This window comes from Actinia tenebrosa, unplaced genomic scaffold, assembly GCF_029948245.1.
Source record: "Actinia tenebrosa isolate PJP-AT-01 unplaced genomic scaffold, QUT_ActTen_1.0 PGA_scaffold13__45_contigs__length_12533684, whole genome shotgun sequence".
Taxonomy (NCBI): Eukaryota; Metazoa; Cnidaria; class Anthozoa; order Actiniaria; family Actiniidae; genus Actinia; species Actinia tenebrosa.
The window spans coordinates 7,483,801-7,500,327 of NW_028292573.1; the positions used below are offsets into that span (position 1 = coordinate 7,483,801).

General features: G+C 36.1%; 4 protein-coding genes across 4 annotated transcripts in view; 2 read left to right on the forward strand and 2 right to left on the reverse strand.

Annotated features, from left to right (window-relative positions):
- Positions 1-112: 112 nt before the first annotated feature.
- LOC116304188 (uncharacterized) lies at positions 113-4,981 on the reverse strand. Its single transcript, XM_031713880.2, has 5 exons — positions 4,757-4,981; positions 4,288-4,682; positions 3,297-3,484; positions 1,784-2,404; positions 113-1,164 (listed from the first exon to the last, which is right to left on the reverse strand). The coding sequence occupies exons 1-5, from the start codon at positions 4,876-4,878 to the stop codon at positions 613-615; spliced, it is 1,878 nt and encodes a 625-aa protein (XP_031569740.1). The 5' UTR covers positions 4,879-4,981; the 3' UTR covers positions 113-612.
- Positions 4,982-5,045: 64 nt separating this feature from the next.
- Positions 5,046-16,527, forward strand: part of LOC116304189 (pre-mRNA-processing factor 6) — a 44,002-nt gene continuing 32,520 nt past the window's right edge. Inside the window, exons 1-5 of the mRNA XM_089028864.1 lie at positions 5,046-5,195; positions 5,391-5,450; positions 6,180-6,267; positions 6,942-7,060; positions 8,362-8,440. Of these exons, the coding sequence (XP_088884990.1) occupies positions 5,116-5,195; positions 5,391-5,450; positions 6,180-6,267; positions 6,942-7,060; positions 8,362-8,440 (426 nt within the window). The 5' untranslated portion in view covers positions 5,046-5,115. The remainder of the gene's footprint in view (positions 5,196-5,390; positions 5,451-6,179; positions 6,268-6,941; positions 7,061-8,361; positions 8,441-16,527) is intronic.
- On the reverse strand, positions 9,584-14,505 carry LOC116304190 (uncharacterized). Its single transcript, XM_089028867.1, has 8 exons — positions 13,369-14,505; positions 12,919-13,035; positions 12,258-12,323; positions 12,033-12,109; positions 11,276-11,500; positions 10,804-10,863; positions 10,533-10,716; positions 9,584-9,822 (listed from the first exon to the last, which is right to left on the reverse strand). The coding sequence occupies exons 1-8, from the start codon at positions 13,481-13,483 to the stop codon at positions 9,680-9,682; spliced, it is 987 nt and encodes a 328-aa protein (XP_088884993.1). The 5' UTR covers positions 13,484-14,505; the 3' UTR covers positions 9,584-9,679.
- On the forward strand, positions 14,237-15,879 carry LOC148911721 (uncharacterized). Its single transcript, XM_089029125.1, has 2 exons — positions 14,237-14,251; positions 14,497-15,879. Exons 1-2 carry the CDS (start codon positions 14,237-14,239, stop codon positions 15,310-15,312), a joined length of 831 nt encoding a protein of 276 aa, XP_088885251.1. The 3' UTR covers positions 15,313-15,879.

Consider the following 16,527-nt stretch of genomic DNA (forward strand, 5'->3'; position numbering starts at 1 on the left):
GTAAATACCAACCATTTCAAAACGTTTTTACAAAACTATTGTGCACAATATTAGTAAAGGAATTTAACCTGTGATATATAGAGATATAACTTCATGGAAAGTGTGAGTTTACAGTTTTTATGCACAAGTTGTGAAGTATCATGGAATGAGTGAGTTAGTCTTCAAGCAAGTGAGTTTTATAATCGGAAATAACGAGTGAAGAAAAGCTGTATGAATAATGCACATAATGATGAGCTACCTTCCCAAACAAACACTGAATATAGAGACATTTTTTCCTTTAATTTTATTATGATTGACATCTGTCGTTAATAATGACAGATGTTACCATTGGCAACAGACATACTCTAACTTGTTGCTTTTGGCAACAGATATGCTCTCAATTGTTACCATTGGCAACAGATATGCTGATGTACTTGAAAATATTTGTAAATACCAACTCCTTATTCCTTCAGAAGTTCACTTGATTTAGCTCTTGAGTCACTTTTGAATCGCGTAACTCACTTCACCCCAAGCTAGTATGTATATACACAAATACATAGCTATTATATATACATATACATATACATATACGAATAGTATATTAATATGATGCACATCATTATTTTCTAGTATTCATTTATTCTTTCCAAGCCTCTGGTTGTGTCTTGCAATCATATCCTTTAGTTCCTGATCGTCACTGTCTGATGCAAATCTCTTCGGCATCTGTGGTGCAGCGAAACATGACCGCCTTTTTTGTTTATTTTGTGCCGCAACACCTACACTCTTGGTTAACCCAGACGATTGCATACTAGATCCTGGGTCTGCAACACATGATCTTCGTTTATTTTTCAGACCAGGTTGAACATCTTGTGTGGTAGCGTTGCTCTTCAAATCAGAAATAGAGCTCTTAGAGGTAATGTTTTCAGCAGGTGCCGCAGTACATGTACTAGTTGATGCTTTTCTTCCACTTTCAACAACATTGCTTCTCTTTGCAGTTCCATATAATGTCTCTTGCTTTTTTGGATCGGCAATGCATGACCTGCGCTGTTGTTTTAGCTTCGTATTGACTTTTATTTCATTGTGTGTTGTACTAGAGGAGTGCCTCTTTTTTCCAACTGTTGTACTTGAAGGAACTGATCTTCTGCTTTTATTCTTTGCAGTACTTGGCTTCTCAGGTTCATCTGACTGTTGAGTAGTAGAAAATGTGTGAATCAATGTGCAGTTTGATTAGATTATTAAAGTTTGTATGGTTGATGTTAATCAGCAGCAGAAAGTCCTTCAATGGGGCAGAAATAAATGGTTTATTTCTTTAATATTGAAGAAATAGAAAACACACACCAGTGCTGTGTGTAGTCTGTTATAAAGCAAGCAGACTTGGCAAAACAGAAGAGAAGTGTTAGGAGAAGCATGATTGGCAAAACACAAGGGAAGTGTTAGGAGAAGCATGATTGGCAAAACACAAGAGAACAGTTAGGAGAAGCATGATTGGCAAAACACAAGAGAAGTGTTAGGAGAAGCATGACGTGTAGTGGAATGCTTCCATCTCAACACTTCTCAAGTGTTCTTCTAATTAACTACACACAGCACAGCAAGAAATTTTTAAGAATAGGTTTTATAAAATACAAATAAGAGTAGCCATTATTTTGGATATGAATGACAAAATAGAAAGTGTGTGTGTGTGCTGTGTGCTCTCATAATGCATGCTCTCTCATCCAATCACAACACTAGATTCATAGCAGGTATTTTAACAGTATTATAACAGATACTTTGTAAACTAGGAGTCACTATACATGTATACAATTACCTTGGTTGGGGCAGCGCAGAACGATGGGTTAACAGTCCTAATCCTCCGTCCATTAGAATCATATTTACATTTAGACGCCATTATTCTCTGGTTATGTAGCTTTAGGAGAGCTTCAGCAGTCATTTCTGTGTTCGTTTCAGGTTTACTTTCTACACCCTTTAAACTTGGATTTACAAAAGCCATTTCTTCTTGAATCACAACTAAGTTGTTTGCATCTGCAGAAGAACTTGTACTTATCTGATCTTGTGTGACAAAGACCTCAGAATTATCACCTGTCTTTTTATCTACTTCAGCACCAACCACCGTTGCTACAGATCTTCTTTGTATTCGTCTTCCATTGCAATCATATTTATTTCTGGATGCCATTACTTTTTGATTGTGTTGTTTGAGAAGTTCTTCCACACTCACTGGGCTTTGGTCATTCTTTGTTGTATCAGTACTATTAGCGTCAATGTTCTGTCTTTCAGGATTTGATAACTGCTTATTGATATTCAAATTGTCTGTAGCAGGGCTCTTATTCTGTATCATATTTAATTCTGGCACAGAACTATGTGGAGATTGGTCGTCTGACGATGATGTAGTTGTACCTCTTAAGGGTAAATGTAAAGGGATTTCCTGATTCTGAAAGAAAAATATATATAAACGTATATATATTCATGAGGGAAAGTGAGTGGACATGCCTGGGGTATTAATGTAAAGAAAAGTGAAATTTCTTCAGCCATAAACGTTTAATATCCATATATAATTATATGAAGGAATGAAAGAACGAAGGAATACTTATACAGAACTGTATAAAAGTTGTTTTATGAATTGAGAGAATATGGTTGCAAGGAAATGAAATGGGAAAAAGGAAGAACAAAGAAAAAGGAAGGATGAAGGAAGGAAAGAGGGAGGCAGGGAAAGAGAGGAAGATAGTACTGTAGGATTGGGTGAATTAATCAATATTTATTTTGCAAACAAGTTACAGTACATAAAGCTTGACCAAGGTCTACAGTGCGAAGCCCAAAACTATGACCACTGATAATGCATTCCCACACTTTCCTCTCAGCATTCTACCAATCAGCATTGCAGGATTTGTTTTATATTATCTCCGATCTAAATTCTAATTTGAGGATAGCAAGACAAAAGTAAGCAAACATTATTAATGATCGCAGTTTTGAGCAATCTCGTACCCAGAGCCTGCCTTTCTTCTGGCCTGAGGTGAAGAACGAGGGCTCTGGCATAATAATTTTTTTGACACGTACAGTTTTCTGGAAGTGAAATATAATCAATGGAAGTCATGCTTTAAAACAAAGTTCTGTGTTTACTTAATAAAATAAAAATTGAAAATATCGGGAACATATATTTTTTTATTGGCAAGTCTTTTAACGTATGCACTCTTATACCAGAAGTCCAAGAAATCCTGGTCTCAAAAAATGGATTATGCCAGAGCCCTTGTTCTTTGCAGTAGGCCAGAAGAAACGCAGGCTCTGGGTACGAGATTGAGTTTTGAGCTTTGTGCAGTAATATTCACCTGTACATTATGATTGCAAGGTATTGTAGGTAGGATTCTCCTCTTATAGTTTGTCCCAGATGCTTTGTTTACTGCCTTAGCCAACAGAGTGTTCTTGGGAGAGTTAGTGGATGGAGACATTAATGGACCACGTAAAGGTGAATACAATAACGCTGTTTTGGGTGATATGTCTGTCTCTACGTTTGTCCCTGAGAGCAACGAATTTTGATTTTTAAATTTATTGATTTCATATGCATTATTTATTGGAGGTTTAAAAATAAGGTGCATTATTGTCTAGCCTGGGCATAAACACCACATACTGTAAGACATGATGAACAAAATGTTTGTACACAAGCTACATGTAGAACACAATGCACCTTACTTGTTGACCTCAGAAATGGTCATCAAGTAGCTCTAGACTCCTTGTGATCCAATTGTCTAAATACTGACTATTGACTATTTCTATACAGATATATGTTGCATAGCATACATTGAAACTAACGAAGTTCTCTAGAGGTGGTGGGTACCAGGAATTCCCCCCCCAAGATTACAATCCTTTTTATAGTTCTGTTCAGTGACCGCAAATAATATTTTCCAGTCGAGACTGGAGTTTCCATATATTGCAACTCCTGCCTTGGACTGTAACTATTATTCTTGGTCACTGAACGGAACTGTAAAATGGAGTATTGTTTTGATCTCATGCCTTGATATGGAGAAGGTAAGACGTGATAAAGATCTAGAGTGTTTTGAATTGGCAAAGATATGCCTGGTAGGGGAAGATGACTGTTTGGAGAAAATTTCATTTTTTGGTGGGGACTACAGACATTGGAGTACCTATAAAGCACAATTGGTGGTTTTCACAGCAGCCATTTTGGATGAATTTGACAAAAGATTTGTCATTAGTCTCTTGTTATGTCATTCAACATGGCCACCGTGTCTTTTGTTATTTCATTCTCTTGGGAATAATTGAAAACCAGCAATTTATAACTATACAGAGCTAAAGCAGGCTTACCTGGTCTAGCGGAAGGAGAATTAACGCCCCAAGGTGGCGTGCAATTAGTATCATCACTAAAATCATTTCTTGAATTCTTATCGATCTGTCCACCGGATTTCTGTTCTTTGTTTTTTAATCCCTCGGATGAATTTCGACGCTTCAACCTCGTCGTATCTGGGAGTTTTCTTCGCCTTTGACCGTTTTCTCCCCTTCTTAACTGTACTGTCTTTCTAACTCCAAGGGATTTTTTGCACTTTTTATTTTGATCGGTTTTTTTCGACCCCATTGTCTTCTTCTTATTGTCAGTTTGGATTTCATTGATCTCGATAAGCGGTTTGAGTTCTTGAATATTTTTCTCTTTATCTTTTGGTTCGTGGAGAGGATGCTCTCGCTCAAACCAAGAATCATCCAAGCTTGATCAAATAAACACGATAAAACATCAAGATAACAACTTAAAAATGATAAACAATTTTTCAAAGTCGCCTACCATTCCTCTTCGTCGCCATTTTCTTCTTGAGCAAAGTCATACCACTTCGGGCATTCAAACTCATAATTCGGATCAACATCCATGTTTATAGACAACAAAAATAGCTCAAAATCATTAAGCATGTACTAAAGTACTGATATGGTGAATAAAGGAGTGGTTTTGAACCATTCTAAGGTCATTTTTTGGCTTTTAAAGTCAAGCATATATTTTTCGATTCGTTTTTGTTTCGAAAATTGGCGCTCATCGGTCTGAGAGTCTGGAACTAGCATGTAAACGAGGCTGACGGCGGCCATCTTGAAAAACGTGAAGTCTTCGTTTCTTTTTTTTTTTTAAAGAAAACTCTTCAATCTTCTTCAAAAATGTCTTTATTAAACAAAAAAAGAAAGCCTTTTATAGGTGTATCGGCACCTCTTGGATACGTACCAGGTCTTGGTAGGGGGTGAGTGTTCAAATTTGCACTTCAAATGCACACATTTTTGAAAGTCGTAAACTTTGTTCTGTGAAATTCTTTAGTATTTCTAAATGCTTTGCGTATCTTTAGTCACTATTACCAAAATAAATGGGAAATAATATAAGAATATAAGGAATTTAGATGAGTATTCTTTACATATGGTTTTGTTTTGGTCATATTCAGAGCTACCGGTTTTACGACTCGTTCTGATATTGGTCCAGCCAGAGAAGCTACAGATATCAGGTATTTAAGCTTATATATTTTTTTCCTTGTTAAATTAATGGAATAAGTTATTATACAGAATACTGGTCTTTAAAGGTATTCTAAGTCCAGATTTTTGGTTTATGAGGCATGAAATTGAAGCTGGTGCTGACAGCCTTGACTAAACAATGACACCTACAGCCCATATGTACGCTTGAAATATTCTTAATACCTCTATTAGTCAAACATTGCTCCATATTAATTTTGATTTGCTAAACACAGTCTTGTTAGTCACTTGCCTCTCAGCTCTGGGGTCTCATGTTTGATTCCTGGACTCTGTATCACATGAGTAGAGTGTGTAGAGGCTCTTCCTTGATTTGAGGGATTTTCTTTGGGTCCTCTGGTCTTCTTCCTTTCGCAAAACCTAATTCCAATGCAAATAGAGTGTTGTGATCCGCCAAGAAGTTGTTCCAGGCTTGGATCTATAAGTTAGTCATGTCCTGACTTAGATCAGCCCAGAGGTTGTTTCAGGGTTCTATCTGTGAGTTAGCCATGCCCTGACTTAGATCAGCCCAGAGGTTGTTTCAGGGTTTGATCTGTGAGTTAGCCGTGCCCTGACTTAGACCAGAGGTTTTTTCAGGTTTCTATTTGTGAGTTAGCAGTGCTATAACTTTGATCAGTTCAGAGTTTTTTAGGGTTCAATAATATTGATGGCATTTACTTAAATGGTTTGTTTGAGTATTACTTACATATTTTTCCATTTTTAACCAGTGATGAAAGACACGGCAAACCAGCGCATCTACAGAAAAAAGATGATGAAGATGAAGAAGAAGACTTGAATGAATCTAACTACGATGAGGTACCAATTTGATTGTAAAATATTTTCTTGAATGTTTACATGTAGCTCTTGCCTGGGGTTACAGTAATGACAAAAAGGTAAATTATAGACTGTGAAAAGATGAAAAAACTTACTGATGTTTCGGACGCTAGTCCTTCGTTGGAGTAAAAGAGCTGGGGTTACAGGTTTGATTTCTGATTGAGCAACATATAGAGTTGAATTTGTTTGATGTGTTGTTCTCCTATGCCACAAGGGTTTTTCTTCAGCTTCTCTGTTTTTTGGTTTTTTTTTTTTTTTCCTCAATAAAAATAAATATGTGAGTGGAGTGTTGTGTCCTCGATGTAAATAGTGAATGTTGTGGCAGTACTTGTAAAGCAAACCTCACAGAAGATTTGGGAGCCCCTTACAGGGATTGATGGTAAAATATGATGGTCTAGAATATGATACAGTCGAATGTCTCTCGAAATTCTAAAATTTTAACTCCAAAGGTGGTTGAGGTCGTACGAGAGAGTACAGAGTTTATATGGGGAACAAAAGGGGAAATTCATAAAATGGTCGCTTAAGGGAGATGATCACTTACAAGAGTGGTCGTTCAAAGGGAGTCGACTGTACCATAGAAAAAGAATTTGACCCTAGCATTTTTTTTTACAGCTTACTACTGATCAATAATAATAATTTTTGGACGTTTCCACTAGTTTGCAGGCTATGGAGGGAGCCTTTTCTCTAGCGGTCCTTATGACAAAGATGATGAAGAAGCCGATGAAGTATATGAAGCCATTGATAAAAGAATGGACGATAGACGAAAAGAAAGAAGGTATGAAATAGAGAAGCACAACACCCACCTTTTACTACCGTATGGGTGAACGCACACTATTTATTTCTCGAACTCAAACACTACGATTACAAAACTCTACCAAGTGACATCGAACCACAAGGGGGTATTTTTGAGCCTATCATGTGACTCAGTCCAGTCTTCTGAACAACTACCAATATTATAACTGTGGTGCCTGGATTGTTTCCTGGGCCCAAGAGTTTAGGAATATAGAAAATGATAGTAAGGGTGTACCTAGATTGGAGCTATGCTCTGTTGTATAATCCAGGGTTCGTGCTACTTCTTGAAATCCTTGAAAAGCCCTGGAATTCAAAACCCATTTTTAAGTGCACTTGAAAAGCGCTTGGAAATAGCAAAGTTGCTGGATAGTCATTCGTGATTCTTTATTTTGTCAGTTTTGTATACTATTTTGTATATTATTACATCTTTATTGGAGGTAAAGCTTTGTAAATAAATAAATAGATGAATAGTAAACAGAACTTTGTAGGTAAACAGACCTTTTTAGCTTATGTGTGATTTTTCCCCATTTCGGACTGTCGCGTGTTGTTCCCTTGAGAATAACAGACTTTGTTTGAGTTGTATCCATATTCATGTGCCTTCTCATGTGCAACTGTTAAACAAAGAAATGATACATACTCTAGGGAATGACACATTTCAGACTGTCTTGTGTTGTCCCTTGACAATAACAGACTTTGTTTGAGTTGTATCCACATTCATGTGTCTTCTCACATGCACCTGTTAAACAAAGAAATGATACTCTAGGGAATGAGACATGGTCTGAAATGGAAGAAATAAATTACACCCAAGGTAAAGAGGTCTATAGCACAGAGTGTAATTTTTTCCCATTTCAGACTGTTGCATGTTGTTCCCTTGAGAATAACAGTCTTTGTCTTCTCACATGCACCTGTTAAACAAAGAAATTATACTCTAGGGAATGACACATGGTCTGAAATAGGAAAAAATTACTCCCAAGGTAAAGATCGAGGGCTATATCAATAGATTATGTTGTCCTCAGACACACATATCCGGAAATTTTGGTATCCGCAAATTATTTTTTGCGGATACAAAAATGTTTGCGTCCACACGCAACGTAATCAAATCATTTTCACTGTCCACACCTATCCGTTTTCGTAGAATTTGTGGATACGGACACAAAAATTTCCGGTCTTTCAATGAGAATTCAGATTGTTCGAGTTAGGTATCGTTATATTATCCAGAAAATGTATTCAATACAATCGCATAGTTTTGTTAAATTTAGAAATTTCACTTGTCTTAAATTACAGGGAACAGAAGCTGAAAGAGAAAATAGAAAAGTATCGACAAGAACGACCAAAAATTCAACAACAGTTTGCTGACTTGAAGGTAGGTTTTTATATTAAGGTGACTGCCTACTTTTTTTAAAACTTTCCAAATTGAATTTTTATGCTGGTTCCAAATCTGGAAAGAAAAATAGGGTGTCCCGAGCTTGTTTTCGAGATAATCAGCATTTAATGGAAGCCTACACACGAGCTTTTGGAGTAAAAATTGCGCCATCAGAAGTGATTAGAAAAAATTAAGATTCATAAGATAATAGTTATTTGCAGACTATATGATTAGACAAATGAAGCCTAGTCAATCATTCTACAATAATACATGGATATTTTCGACAATAAGACAAAGAGATACATTGATTTGTCATATTTTGTAGTTTTGGTGCTCTTAAAAAATCTTGAACAAAAATCCCTACAAAAATCTTTTTTTCATGTGCCCTGGTGCAAATCCTTAGCAGGATCCTGTTTAGGATCCTAAAGGATCCTAACCAAGATCTTGTACAGGATCCTGTTTAGGATCCTATTCAGGATCCTGCAGGATCTTATAGGATCCTTTAGGATCTTAAACAGGATCCTATAGGATCTTGAACAGGATCCTGTAGGATCTTGAATAAGATCCTACAGGATCCTATAGGATCCTATAGGATCTTGAATAGGATCCTATAGGACATTGAACAGGATCTTGTAGGATCTTTAACAGGATCCTATAGGATCTTGGACAGGATCATGTAGGATCTTGGACAGGATCCTATAGGATATTGAGCAGGATCCTACAAAAAATAGGATCTTGATTAGGATCCAATAGGATCTTGAATAGGATCTTGAATATCCTATAGGATATTGAGCAGGATCCTACAAAAAATAGGATCTTGATTAGGATCCAATAGGATCTTGAATAGGATCTTGAATATCCTATAGGATATTGAGCAGGATCCTACAAAAAATAGGATCTTGATTAGGATCCAATAGGATCTTGAATAGGATTTTATAGGATCTTGAATAGGATTCTATAGGATCTTGAATAGGATCTTGAATAGGATCCTATAGGACCTTGAATAGGATCCTATAGGTTCTTGAATAGGATCCTATTCAAGATCCTCTTAAACTTCTCCAAGATTGTACAAAGGATCCCATAATATTCTAGATTTTGAGACATATTAGAACGTCCAATTCTTTTTAAACTTGTTTATTTCTAAACTTCAAGTGTTTGTACTCATAAATACTTTCCATCGGAATATCAAGAAAAACATGGATTATCACAAAATATGTAAAGTATAATATTATAAAAATATTATTGTTCTTCATTGTCAGCTGCTACAGTTACTGATTTGCGAAATGCCTTGAGCTTATCGAGGCATTTCTGGTTTAAGCTGGTCCGTATTTCAGACCAGCTCTTGTCTAGGAGCTTTTCCCCATATCGAATCTTTATACACTCTGCAAAAATAAGATAAAATTATCTTTTAAAATTTTTCAAATCTACACTACATGTTTCCATGGATAACTATAGCACAGCAAAAATTTCAACCAAAAGTTATGGGAATGTTGATGCCTTTACAAAAGGGTATCAAAGCTTATAAATATGACAACATCAACATTTTCATGCAACATCAACATGCCAAACATGGTTGGGACTAGGAACAAGTGCATGCAAGATTAGAAAGGCCTGAATTAGTAAAGCCTTCTCTGTACAATCTTTTGTATCAGTCATTCACATATCTTAAAGAAAAATTGAATTGATGAGGTTAATGCCTGACACAAATGATTACAAGTACAGAGTAGACTTTATGTTTATTAATGGTGCCTTCCTGACCTCACTCACATGCACTTATCCCAACTGTGTTTAGTGACCTTTCTTTTTAAAAAAAAGTGTATCAATACTTTTTGATTGTTAAAACTTCCTGAAAAAAAACAAAACCAAAATGTACAGTTGATACCCGAGAAAATAGATGGGTGTAAATAATTTTTCTTAGAGTGAAGACATTAAATTCGTGAAATAGATATTATACTAATACACCTTAGTAGACTGTAATTCCATTGTTTCCTTTTGTGTCTATTTGACTATTACACCTTAACTATCAATTTCACAGGTTTAGTGTCTTTGCAATCTAGAACACAACTCACATTATTTTATGGACGAAACTTACTTTTCATCAGGTCTATTTTAGCCTGGTCCAATGCTGGCTTCTTTGACCCACCATCTTTTGGCTCAACGCAGCCATTTCTCATATCTTCATCGGAGAAGAGAATTGACAGCAAAGCCGTCGCATAAAGCTTTGGCTTTCTGGCCTTGGAATTTACGTGTGTCAATAAGTTTATGCCATTGAAGATCTGAAAAAAGAGTATACTTTTAAGTCTGAAATGTTACTGTCAAATTAAATTTAAAAAAGTTGTTTCGTGTTTTCACTTGAAACTTACAAATTCCTCATTATTGTAATCAGGTGACTCTGATCCACTGGGGCTCTGAGGCATAGTTTCCTGAAATGAAAAAACAGAAAAGGTGCATGAGATAAAATAAAATTTTCTTTCATACTTGCATAATAATTATTGTTTGCTCTTCACACATGCAGTCGAACCTCAATTACCGGACACCTTGGGACTAGGCTAAAAGGTCCAGAAAATGGAGAGTCCGGATGGTCAAAAACATGAATATTAGTGCAATATGAGGATCTTGATAACTCGAACCTTCGAGGGAAATACAATTAAAGGTTAGAGTTATCGAGGTGTCATGTTGCTGAGGATAAAATTAATTAAAGTTAATGTAAATCCAAAGAAAATCACTTTTGGTTTGAGTTGGAGCAGAGATGTGAGTTTGAGCTTTTGGGATTTTACTGTATTTTGAAATCATAGATATCTTTAATTGTATTAAAATGCCATTTCAGAAAAGTACCTCATTTGACCCAAGACTTGTTCTTATACTTGTGATAAGTGGCATGGGCCTGTTGGCCATTTTTTCACTTCTAGTTGGTGTACTAGAAGCTGCAAGACTTGCATTTTGTTGTTGCTGTTGAAGGAGGTTAGCTATGGTGTCTAGCCTCTCATACACACCATGAAAAAGCTCCTTCAGAAGCTCCTTTGGAAATTGTCTATCCAAATCTTGTTTTGAACTTGCATCCTATTAATTTAAAAAACAAATATGTACAAAAAAACTGATACAGCTATATGAATTTGAGCTTGAATTGCAAAACTTAAGCACTGTTGGTAGTTTGGAAATATTGTGTTTTCCCAGGTCGACAAACATTTTCCCAATCCTTGGAGAAAAAAACCAAATTAATTTTGGAGTATCTTATAATTAATCTTAAAAAACTCATGAATAAATAATGAGTGGACTAAAATAGCAAATCATAACAGTATTTGAGGTTCAAGTCTGATACAGAACCGTCTTCATTTGCATTAGACTTTAGCTTAGATTTTTATCAGTCAAAATTATCGTTTGGATCGTAAAAATTGTACATGAAAATAAAATGAGAATTTAGTCCAAGACATTTCATAAGAACTTAACAACATTTGCATCTGATTCGTATGGGATTTACAACAGCTCGCCTTTGGCTTGCCTTTGTAAATCACATACGAATTGACCGCTCATATTGTAAATGCTACTTAATGGAGCATAAGCTTTAAAAAATCATGGAATGATTCTAAAATACCTTCGCTTGATGGTGTTTTTTGAGAGGGGCATTTACCCTTTTTGCTTCACCCTTAAGTATATTTTGTTCTTCCCAATCTTAAATGAAAATCAAACATATATTTAGCTTACGTATGAGCAATTTCATTATTTCAGTTAAAGGTAAATTCAATCATGCTCAAAGACAACTGCAAAAATGCTGTTATATAGAAATAGAGGACAGGCTAAATTTTGTTTTTTTTCTTACCATCATCATCTTCTTCTTCTTCATCTTCATCTGTCAATTCATCATGACCTTTACCATCCAAAGTATCTACAATTTTAATAAATTACATGATATTAATCTAAAGTACCTAATTTTTTCATTAGTTATTTGGCATTATTCTAAAATTATATATATTACTCACTTCTGCTCTGTCTCAGAGTCAAATTGACTCCCGGGGGGGGGGGGGGGGTACTCCCCTATATTTGCTATATGGGTATGTGCCGCCCTATATGAGTATGGTTTTGGGTCTGGGGTAGGGTATCATTTTTTGACATTTTGTCTGGGATAGGGTATCATTTTAGTCGGGGATAGGGTTAACTATTTGGTCGTTTTTGTCTGGCGAATAGGCTACGCTTTCTGCCGACACAAAAACAATAAAAATGTTAGTAAATATTGATTGCAATCGATTGTAAAACCGTATTTTCCGTCTTTTAGTCTGGGATAGAGTGTACAATTCTTAGTTTTAGTCTGGGGTAGGGTATGTAAAATCAAAATTTTAGGTCTGGGATAGGGTCAGGGTTTTGAGTTTATGGCGGCACACCCCTACCCAAGTTGGGGTGGTAGTACCCCCCCCCCCCCCGGGATTGACTGTTAGAATCAGTGCAATATACTACTACTAAGTGATTCAGGGTTCATTTTTTACCCTTTTTCTTTTTTCGTGGTGGTTCCACCTCATCACTTGCAGGCTCGGAGTCCTCGGCTGACTTCAATATCATTGCCTCAAGTCGCTGCTGTTTCTTGTAGCAAGCCTCTTTAGTTCCTTGTAAGCAATATTTCAAAAAGTTGTTGGTAATTTTCATTAACTCTTTGCCTATTAAAATAACTCAAAAGCCTTATTCGGAAATCTTTTTCTTCAACAAAATGCGCTTATTTTTCGTTTCGTTAGAAATTATTATGAGATGCTGCTATATGCAAAGCTTTTCAGTAAAGTTGTCTTTTCACTATTTTAAGAATTATTACATAAATTTTCACGATTTTGTCAGCGGCTAGGGACAAAACATCAAATTTCAAAGAACATATTTTGAGTTGTTTCAATTCAAGATTTGAAAATCTGACGAAAAATGTCCATAATATCGTGTACGAAAGTAGATACCTTTATATACGATCTGGCATTGCCAGCTCCCTTTGCCGTCCTTGACAGTGGCAAAACTTTTGATTTCGGGATTCTCCTCAACCATGTTTTTTCTTTCCACGACAGAATACTTCATTTCTCCCGCGAACCACACAAGAAATGAAGAAGGAACGTTTGCTTCTGTTAACAATAATATAAAGAGAAATATTTGTCTGGTATTTAATCATAATACTAGTATAAACTGTAGGCATCTTACAGTAGCCTAACGTTCATCATAAAGCCGGCCTACATTCTTGTCACAACTCCGAGGTGTGAAAACGTGACTACCGTTTTATAGAACCATTCCAACTAAACATTTCATTTATTTTACAGCTTACCGTAATTTCACAAAGGACATTTCTTTAAAACTCTTATCTATACTTTTTGAAGAGCTATTACGAGAATGAAACTCCAATTTTTGGGAGGAACCGATGCCCGTATGCAATCACGTGTAGTAGAGAAGACAGAGATCCAAAGACTAGTCTAAATCCTTAACTTATTTCACCTAGAATATTCTTTATTTGGATTGCGACAAAATATTTTCTCTGAGATACTTTAACATGGGAACAAAGCTATTAATCTAAGAGCAAAAGTATATTCCATTAAGGATACTCGAGGGACCATTTTATGCCTCATTTGTGGGGTTCGCCGTGCAACGATTATCACAGTAAACTGCCATTTAGTATATTAAAAAATCCCTATTAAGACAAAAGGCTTTCGAATAGTTTCTACGAGTTCGATTGCTTTTAGGTTACTCGAAAAAAATAACATATTTCAAACGACTTTCAGCTTTATCGAATATTTGCGATACCTCCCGCCAGAAGTAGAAAATAAACCGTCATATTGTGAAATGCGTGGAATACTTGTAAAATAGTTGACTTACCTGGGAATTTGTTAGCAAGCAACTTTTTTTGCAGTCTCATGCTGGTTGGGATTGTTGACATTTTGATTTTGGTTGTAGTAAAAATGAATAAGCTAAACACACACGTCTCCGTTGGAATGCAGCGTTGAATGAAGCGAGGGAGGCCACAGCTGGTTGATCTTCATATATATAGTCAACATCCGGGGATTTTTTATGTAGTCCATAAACCAATCAAAAACGTTAGTTAGCCCGCGAAAAACTGTCTACAGCTACATTTCGCGCGTATAGAAAGCAATGAAGAGAGTAAAGATACAGCTTCGACGATCAGTGAAAACAACCCCGTAAATGTTACTATAGCTGAAGAGGATTTAAACTACAATATCAACCGCTACATCAACAGTAATTATTCAGAAAATATTTGTACCAGTCAAGAAAGTATTGAAGCGTATGAAGCATCTGAAACTTCCTATTCTGGAATCCCTGGAAGTGACTATGATGAAATTTCTGCAGGTAATAAGCGTGCTAGTTCAGTTTTTTCCAGAGATGAAGATAACGAAGATGGTGACAGTGAGAGCTCTAATAGTCAGTCTACGTGTGGAAGCGAACTAGATTCTGAATTATCCCATGATACGTCAATTTCAAGCGACAGTCATAGTGATGGAACAGATGATTTGCCTCTGTATGAAGGTGCTAGACTGTCACGAAATAATTTTAAGGGAACCTTTCTAGCTCTTACGCAAAAACACAATCTTTCTTCTAAAGCTGTAGACAACATCTTGAAGCTCGTAAGATTGTCATTGCCTGAAGGAAACGAATGCCCCACTTCCTCTTACATGTTTGATAAATCCCTCGATGATATTGGCTACAGTTATGTAAAGCTTATAACATGTTGGAATTGCCAGAGCCCCCTTGAAAATGATCGCTGTGTAAAAGATGGCTGTAATCAAAGGGGGGAAAATGCAAAAGGACAAGATTCAAGTACCTTCTATGTAATCAATTTGCTGCCTGAACTTAAGTCACTGATAAATGGTAAGTCAAGAATCAATATTGACAGTTTTTTTTAATTTTAAATACTGTGACGTTGTGTGACGACAAAGGGAGGGCTGTGAGGGAGAATAGGGGCTGGCATGAGAGTGCAGGGAAAATCACAATTTTTTTGTGGGTGTTGCATTTCTCTTCTGTTCCTGTGTGGGCCTCACATTCATGATAATTTACAGAAGGGCCATTTTGGTCCAGGGGTCTTATAAATATGATTTAGGGTGGATACGAATAGTCCTCATAATGACAATTAGTCTACGCTGTAAGCTAGAATATTGGCACAATGATAATTTATTGTCAATAGATATTCCCAATGTTCTGCATCCATATACACATATATCAGAGTAGGCCATTTTCAAAGTGTTTGAGTGCTTTCAAAAATGTTGCAGGTGTTGACTTTATCACACATAGGCCTTTTAGGGTAAAGTTAATAATGACCACTTAGAAGCTTTGCTACAGTCCCCTCTGATTTTGCATGTAGTATATTGCATAAGAAAATAGGCTAAAATGCATCAATATATGGGCATTGTGAGATGAATCAGCAAAAATTCAAAATGATATGCAATTTTCTCAAGCTTTGTAGGGTGCAGTCAGTAAATCCATAAAATATATATATTCTAACCTTAAGTTCGCATAAACACAAGTAATACAGCTAATCGTGTGACACATCTTGCATCAAATAGCAGTAGTTACCTGCATGTATGGCTATATAACTATGCATATTTCACGGGTTTACTGACTGCACTCTACTCCTGTTTCTTCTACATTGACATTTTATCTAGATATTCTACATTTCAAGTGGAGTAAGCAATATGCAACATGCAAAGTGCAGTGCGACTACTCAAACCAAAGCCACCCAGACAAATTTCTCACAAATCAGCCAATAACGTGCGAGATCTAGAACAATGAAACAGCTATTAATACGGTTGAATGCAGAATGAGATGCAAATGATGCCTTTTGCATTGTATTAACCTGATAGCCTCGCTTGAATGATCCTTAAAACAAAAGACTTTCTTAAAACAAAAGACTTTCTTTTCATTTGCATTTAACTGTAATAACAGCAATTGCTACAGATTTCAAAATATACTAGATCTAATGAGCGTTCAAAAGATACTACCGGTATAGTTGAAAACTACCGGTATAGTTGCCGGGTAAAAAATTTTGAAGATATCAAGCTCGCGGATGGAATGATTTAAATCTTTTAGCAAATTCTGACGACTTCAACTAGAGAAGGACCTAA

Bases quoted from the DNA above. Each gene is read 5' to 3' on its own strand.
- LOC116304188 (XM_031713880.2), bottom strand. From the start codon at position 4,878: ATGCTTAATGATTTTGAGCTATTTTTGTTGTCTATAAACATGGATGTT. The intron at 4,683-4,756 runs GTAGGCGACTTT...TATTTGATCAAG, and splicing joins AATGGCGACGAAGAGGAATG to CTTGGATGATTCTTGGTTTG. The intron at 1,165-1,783 runs GTAATTGTATAC...ACTACTCAACAG, and splicing joins TCTGCGCTGCCCCAACCAAG to TCAGATGAACCTGAGAAGCC.
- LOC116304190 (XM_089028867.1), bottom strand. From the start codon at position 13,483: ATGAAGTATTCTGTCGTGGAAAGAAAAAACATGGTTGAGGAGAATCCC. The intron at 12,324-12,918 runs GTAAAAAATGAA...TTAAAATTGTAG, and splicing joins ACCACGAAAAAAGAAAAAGG to ATACTTTGGATGGTAAAGGT. The intron at 10,717-10,803 runs GTAAGTTTCAAG...CTCTTTTTTCAG, and splicing joins ATTACAATAATGAGGAATTT to ATCTTCAATGGCATAAACTT.